Source organism: Procambarus clarkii, chromosome 42 (genome assembly GCF_040958095.1).
Source record: "Procambarus clarkii isolate CNS0578487 chromosome 42, FALCON_Pclarkii_2.0, whole genome shotgun sequence".
Taxonomy (NCBI): domain Eukaryota; kingdom Metazoa; phylum Arthropoda; class Malacostraca; order Decapoda; family Cambaridae; genus Procambarus; species Procambarus clarkii.
Window position 1 is genome coordinate 7,757,762 of NC_091191.1, and position 8,181 is coordinate 7,765,942.

At 44.1% G+C, this 8,181-nt stretch overlaps 1 protein-coding gene across 1 annotated transcript; it reads left to right on the forward strand.

Moving 5' to 3' along the window:
* The first annotated feature begins 7,381 nt into the window (after positions 1-7,381).
* On the forward strand, positions 7,382-7,954 carry LOC138373357 (shematrin-like protein 2). The gene has a single exon (XM_069339556.1). The coding sequence runs from the start codon at positions 7,382-7,384 to the stop codon at positions 7,952-7,954; it is 573 nt and encodes a 190-aa protein (XP_069195657.1).
* The last annotated feature ends 227 nt before the right edge of the window (positions 7,955-8,181 follow it).

Sequence of the window (8,181 nt, forward strand, 5' to 3'; positions counted from 1 at the left end):
TGGGCACTGTTCCTTCACTCCGTCCTCATATCCCACAGTTCTTAGTCTCTCTCATATCCTTTCCAAGTGTTTGATGCGCTTTTTTCCTGATAACATGTAAATAAAAGAAAATGTAATTAATATATAGCCTATGTTATTATACCGTCATTATATAGCTATATGGTCATACCCTGAACATTTTACATAATGTCAATAACATGCTATATATTATCAGATCTTTTTCAACTATCCCTCTGGTCTTAAAGGTGTACCCTCCGTTTTCTATATCACCCGTACATAAGCAATAGAAAATAATTCCACGATTATTTTAATTTTGATCCTATTCATGCCCCAGTTTGTTGTAAAAAAATCTCGGTTAAATGGTAAAAATATGTAAATATAAAACAAGGGGTAAAACCTGCCTTCCACAGACTAGTTTGGGCTGGCAGTTTGATGACGGGGGGGGGGGGGAATAAATAGGTTGTCCCTTGGGGGCTGATTAGTGACGCTAATACAGGTATTGATCGTGAAAAAACGGGCTTGACCCGTGACCCGGATTCCTGTATTGACTTGTTTTTGTAATACCGGTTCGCGGATTTGTGGCGTCTTCTGCCGTTATCTTGTAACGTTATCTTGTAACGTTAGCACGAGGCCTCGCCACCACTAGTAACATCAGCACCAACGATGGTAAAGCCCACATGTTACAAACCAAATTGCTTCATGTATTTTTGTCCCATCATATTAGAGAAGATCTCCTTAAGGGTCTACAAGGATACCATCTTATCAAGCAGGATCCTGTGAAGTGAGGAGGGGCGGATCCTACCATGGAAATATTATGTAAGCTGTGTAATCTAATACTATTTTTTTATAGTCAACCTAGCTAGACTAAATTGGATATCAGTATTATCAGTTCTCATGCCTCCCTTTCTTACTTTTCTGTCTCTTTCACACACACACACACACACACACACACACACACACACACACACACACACACACACACACACACACACATACAACACACACAACACACACACACACACACACACACAACACACACACACAACACACACACACACACACACACACACACACACACACACACACACACACAACACACACACACACACACACACAACACACACACACACACACACAGTATTAAATACAGGAATAAAAAATCGAGTATACAGGTCTTCCTCATACTAGTTTCTATAAATGCTGATGTCCTTGGAACAAAGTTCTGGTATAATAGCTAACTCGTGCGTCTGGAGTGTCCTAGACTAGGCTTTCAGGTCCTCGGATAGTCTACACAGACTTGAATATCCTCACTGGATAGGTAAACAACGCTATTAGTCGTGGCATACACATAATGTTAGGTACCATGTTTGGCAGACAAACTGTTCGTGTCTACGGACACACACACACACGCACACACACACACGCACGCACGCAACTGTGAAAGTACGCAACCACTGTGTTATTTGTCGGGTGTCACAAGCTTGTTCACAGGAGTTAAAAGCCTCTGCAGTATGAATGAAGTCAGAACAGCACCCTACTATCATGGACCATTACCGAGCGGGTGGGATCATTTATGTATGGGTTAACATTGGTGGGTGTGTCTACTCGCCGTGTTGTGCTAGCTTATTTGTGCCTGCGGGATCGAGCATTGGCTCTTGGATCCCGCCTTTCAAGTCGCAGGTTATTTAAAACAATTACTCCTGTCCCATTTCCCTATCTTATCTAGTTTTAAATTATGAATATACCTTGCTTCCACAACCTACTCCTTTAGTTCATCTTATTTTCACACTAATTTTACGCTAAATGAAAAGTTTCTAACATCCCTATGACTCATTTGAGTTTCCAGCTTCCACCCATATTCCCTTCTGTTGGTTTTTAGTGTGAACATTTCGCCTATTTCCACTTTGTCAGTCCCCCCCCCCCCTAGGTATTTTATGTCTCATATCTACCCGATCCCTCCTTTTTCTTTGCGTCGTCAGGTTCAGTTCCTTCAGGCGCTCTTCATACCCCTATCACTCGGAACTCTGGGACGAGCCTCGTCGCAAACTTCTGAACCTTTTCCAGTCTCCTTGTATGTTTCTTCAGGTGGGGGATCCATGATGGGGCGGCATACTCTAAGACTGGTCCCACGTAGGCAGTGTAAAGCGCCCTAAAAGCCTCCTCACTTAGGTTTCTGAATGATGTTCTAACTTTTGCCAGTGTAGAGTACGCTGCTGTCGTTATCCTATTAATGTGTCTCAGGAGTTAGATTAGGTGTTACGTCTACTCCCAGGTATCTTTCTCGAATCGTTACAGATTTCTTTTCATTGTGTACTGTCCCTTTGGCCTCGTGCCCTGTACTCTTGTGTGTGTGTGTGTGTGTGTGTGTGTGTGTGTGTGTGTGTGTGTGTGTGTGTGTGTGTGTGTGTGTGTGTGTGCGCGCGCGTGCGCACGCACAGATGAAGGGAAAACTGGAATGTGAAAAGTATTCATCAGAATACAACTATACATGTTGAAATACACGTCAAGAAACTCAGCCATATCGTGTCAGCAGGGCGGACAGCTCTCCTCTGTCTCATACTCTAAACTCATAACTCATGAGTTAAATCGCATCATAACTCATAATATATAGCACATATACCCAGATGCTTGTATACATATTTTGGCGTTATGTGTAAGAAACACTTATTATTTATATGCAAATTTTGTTATAAGAAAAATAATTAATTTTAATTTGTCAAAATATTTACAGGGGGTAGCCGGCAACCAGTGCCAAAAAATCATCTGCCAGTGAAAAAAAAATTCTCACTGTGGCACACTGTTCCTTCCTTATATGACACTCTAGAGGGCTAACACTTCCTACTGCACTATTGTACTACAGAGGACCTGCCCATTTATTCTACCTGCCCTTACTATTAAAACATAATAAAAGTTCGTATCAGGCAACAGATTCAAAACGTATATTATATGTTTGAGGAGTCAGCACTAATACCTACAAGGAATATCTGTTCACCCATTGATATCATCGCTGGTGGGAAAATGTCACCCAGTGAAGTCTGATTGATCACACGATCAAGGCGACAATATTGCAAGCTTTATAATAAGTTTCTGGACTTGCAATATTGCAAGTCCAGCAACACTACATGCACTCAACGAGGAAGCAACACAGCCTGAACAGCGGGGGTAATAAGCCGCTGATTGGTTAGTGTTCCCGAAACGCAATTACTGGCGATTTGAATTTTTTAACATGATCAGCGGGCGAAGTTGAAAGAATAGATAGGTAATTGCCTAAATCACCAGAGATGATTAAGATCTTGGCAATTGGCATTATAAAATTGTACGAGCAAGGGCCGGGTTTATGCCCCCGGCTGCCACGGCTACGGCCAAGTGTATGGTGTGTGTATTGGTACATGTGTGTGCATTGGTACATGTGTGTGTATTGGTACATGTTTGTGTAAGTGGTATATCAGATGAATACTAATGTAGTTATCCCTGATGCTAGAGTACATGTGGATGTTCACACACACCTGAGGGTGTTCACACACACCTGAGGGTGTTCACACACACATCTGAGGGTGTTCACACACACCTGAGGGTGTTCACACACACACCTGAGGGTGTTCACACACACACCTGAGGGTGTTCACACACACACCTGAGGGTGTTCACACACACCTGAGGGTGTTCACACACACACCTGAGGGTGTTCACACACACCTGAGGGTGTTCACACACACACCTGAGGGTGTTCACACACACCTGAGGGTGTTCACACACACCTGAGGGTGTTCACACACACATCTGAGGGTGTTCACACACACACCTGAGGGTGTTCACACACACACCTGAGGGTGTTCACACACACACCTGAGGGTGTTCACACACACATCTGAGGGTGTTCACACACATCTGAGGGTGTTCACACACACACCTGAGGGTGTTCACACACACATCTGAGGGTGTTCACACACACACCTGAGGGTGTTCACACACACACCTGAGGGTGTTCACACACACACCTGAGGGTGTTCACACACACATCTGAGGGTGTTCACACACATCTGAGGGTGTTCACACACACACCTGAGGGTGTTCACACACACATCTGAGGGTGTTCACACACACATCTGAGGGTGTTCACACACACACCTGAGGGTGTTCACACACACCTGAGGGTGTTCACACACACCTGAGGGTGTTCACACACACATCTGAGGGTGTTCACACACACGCCTGAGGGTGTTCACACACACACACCTGAGGGTGTTCACACACACACCTGAGGGTGTTCTCACACACGTCTGAGGGTGTTCACACACACCTGAGGGTGTTCACACACACCTGAGGGTGTTCACACACACGTCTGAGGGTGTTCACACACACCTGAGGGTGTTCACACACACCTGAGGGTGTTCACACACACCTGAGGGTGTTCACACACACGTCTGAGGGTGTTCACACACACCTGAGGGTGTTCACACACACCTGAGGGTGTTCACACACACCTGAGGGTGTTCACACACACCTGAGGGTGTTCACACACACACCTGAGGGTGTTCACACACACACCTGAGGGTGTTCACACACACACCTGAGGGTGTTCACACACACCTGAGGGTGTTCACACACACGTCTGAGGGTGTTCACACACACGTCTGAGGGTATTCACACACACACCTGAGGGTGTTCACACACACACACCTGAGGGTGTTCACACACACCTGAGGGTGTTCACACACACACCTGAGGGTGTTCACACACACACCTGAGGGTGTTCACACACACGTCTGAGGGTGTTCACACACACCTGAGGGTGTTCACACACACCTGAGGGTATTCACACACATCTGCCGGTGTTCAGCTGATAATTGAAGTTGATATTTAGATATTACCTGTATGTATGTGTCTTACATACAAACTAGTGCACATACACGTTTCCTAGTTCTCGTTTGCTCTTCTCTTAACTGGCGAGAGACAGAGATCTTAACTAGATCTCTATCTCTTAAGACCTTAAGAGATCTTAACTAGATGAATATTGGCGATTCTCTCGCCAAATTCCAGAAAACTCATATCCACGTAATCTATCCTGACTAACGAGAAGAAAAATTTCTTCCCAAAGCGGAAAATCCCATTAGCAACCTGATAACTGCCCTTAGAGACAAATTATCAGAAATTATCAGAAATTATCGGAGGGCAGACTTTGAACTGGCGCCAATAGAGGGAGGATAATTTTAGCGTCGCAATTGTGAGGTCAACGCTTAATCAAAATCAATAGACCCGAGATTTTTGTGAAACTTTGACTATCTGTAACAGGTGGAACAGGAGAGAAGGAGGAAGAGAGGGAGGGGTTACGATGTAATGGAGGACAAAGGCGAACTGAAGGTTACTTGGTAAGTTACTTTATGGTGTACACAATGTAATGGCATGTGATACAGCACATTCTGGTTGGGCCGGTAGTGAGTGTGCCTGGGAGTCCAAGAAAGAGTGTGTGATCCCATCGCAGGATCTCGTATGCCAGGAGAAAAAATATCAGTTATATGTGTAATATACACGACACATGACACACGACACACACACACTTGATATGTTATTGCGGACCTTCAACGGGAAAATAATATTGTTGTGTGTTGGCTTAAGTTTACGAGTCTGAAGTAAAACTTAATTGAAAGATTAGTATCGATGCAAGATATTGAGATTTTTTTTTATTGTGATAGCGATCACAAAATAAATTAATAAAAATTGATTTTTATTTCTAGTCTGACGCGACACTTGAACGCGTTTCGTAATAACTTATTACATTTTCAAAGACTTTAGTTATAGTTGTGTGTGTGTAAACTAAACAGAGTTTAAACAGCTTCGATTTTATACTTGCATTTGGGTGAGGTGATATGTTACAACATATTGTTGTGTGTATATATATATATATATATATATATATATATATATATATATATATATATATATATATATAATGTCGTACCTAGTAGCCAGAACGCACTTCTCAGCCTACTATGCAAGGCCCGATTTGCCTAATAAGCCAAGTTTTCATGAATTAATATATTTTCTCTATTTTTTTTCTTATGAAATGATAAAGTTACCCATTTCATTATGTATGAGGTCAATTTTTTTTATTGGAGTTAAAATTTACGTAGATATATGACCGAACCTAACCAACCCTACCTAACCTAACCTAACCTATCTTTATAGGTTAGGTAGCCGAAAAAATTAGGTTAGGTTAGGTAGTCGAAAAACAATTCATGAAAACTTGGCTTATTAGGCAAATCGGGCCTTGCATAATAGGCTGAGAAGTGCGTTCTGGCTACTAGGTACATTATATATATATATATATATATATATATATATATATATATATATATATATATATATATATATATATATATATATATAATATAATATATATATATATAATTATATATATATATATATATATATATATATATATATATATATATATATATATATATATATATATATATACACATACATATATATAATATAAAGTTTTGCTTTGGGAGGTAAGCGCCTCAGTCAACATTGAAGCTTAAAATCAAATACGTTATGGAGAAATAAAGGTGAGTGCGTGTGAGAGTGCGTGTGAGAGTGCGTGTGAGTGTGTGTCTGAGTGTGGGGTTTATTTGAATCTTTTTTTTTTGAAAAAGGAACCACTCAACATTACATCCCTCCACTTGCAACACACACACACACACACACACACACACACACACACACACACACACACACACAAATGAGTACCCAAAAGAGCCACAGAGACATTAGAAAGAACTATTTCAGTGTCAGAGTAGTGATGTGGTGGAGGCTGACTCCATACACAGTTTCAAATGGCGATATGACAGCTCGAGAAGCTCAGGAACCTGTACACCAGTAGATAGACGGTTGAGAGGCGGGACCAAAGAGCCAAAGCTCAACCCCCCCGCAAGCCCAACGAGGTGAGTACCTAGTTAATAACCAATAACACCAAATAAAACATTAACTCCCCCAAAAACTGTTTAATACCGCCCTAAATTCCAGTGCATGGTACATAAACATCACACAATTTATACGACTTAAAATATACATTGCAACGAAGTTTTCTTCTACATATTTGCAACTACACACACACAACGTCTGGCCATAAATTGCAGCCTCCATTTACGCATGAAGGTAAACACTGTTGTTAATATCAACCTAACTGTTGTGGCCTCGACGTGCGATTGACTCCATATTCAACACGAGAGTGAGAATGTGAGTAAGACTCAAGATCAATGGGACCCATTCCAATTACATTTGGATTCATTACTGAGAACTCTGTAAAATAAAGTGCGGCTGAGTATTACCACCAGTGCGGACACGCCAGGTGATCTTCCGGACGATTGAAGGGTGTATGTGTTCACCCTTCAATCGTCCGGCGGGAGGGGGCTTCGGCGTGGTCGACGGGGGCTTCGGCGTGGTCGACGGGGGCTTCGGCGTGGTCGACGGGGGCTTCGGCGTGGTCGACGGGGGCTTCGGCGTGGTCGACGGGGGCTCCGCCGTGGTCGATGGGGGCTTCGCCGTGGTCGACGGGGGCTTCGGCGTGGTCGACGGGGGCTTCGGCGTGGTCGACGGGGGCTTCGCCGTGGTCGACGGGGGCTTCGCCGTGGTCGACGGGGGCTTCGCCGTGGTCGACGGGGGCTTCGGCGTGGTCGATGGGGACTTCGCCGTGGTCGACGGGGGCTTCGCCGTGGTCGACGGGGGCTTCGCCGTGGTCGACGGGGGCTTCGCCGTGGTCGACGGGGGCTTCGGCGTGGTCGACGGGGGCTTCGGCGTGGTCGACGGGGGCTTCGCCGTGGTCGACGGGGACTTCGGAGGGCAGCTTCAGCCCGTCCTCTTACGAAGAACGTCGCTTTTCGCTCGTATGGCGTCACGTAAGGCCAAACAAATTGTCGTACTAGAAAATGGAAGCGGCTGGCGAAAGTGACGCATTATCCCGTTTTCTGTTTTGGGTTCTCTGGTCGGTTAGGCGAGGACACTTTAAATTGATAGTTTTCTTCACGTTGGGACATCTTAGGAGGACGGACTAGCCTGCTGTGCCGACGAGTAGCCTGACCTCAACTAGACCAGATACGTAACGCAAAAACCCAATCTATCGCAACACTTTTTGGTCAAGTGCTCAAATTGACTTCTGAAGCAAGTTGCATGCACCAT

Excerpts from the sequence above, each read along its gene's own strand:
- LOC138373357 (XM_069339556.1), top strand. The coding sequence starts at position 7,382 with ATGTGTTCACCCTTCAATCGTCCGGCGGGAGGGGGCTTCGGCGTGGTC.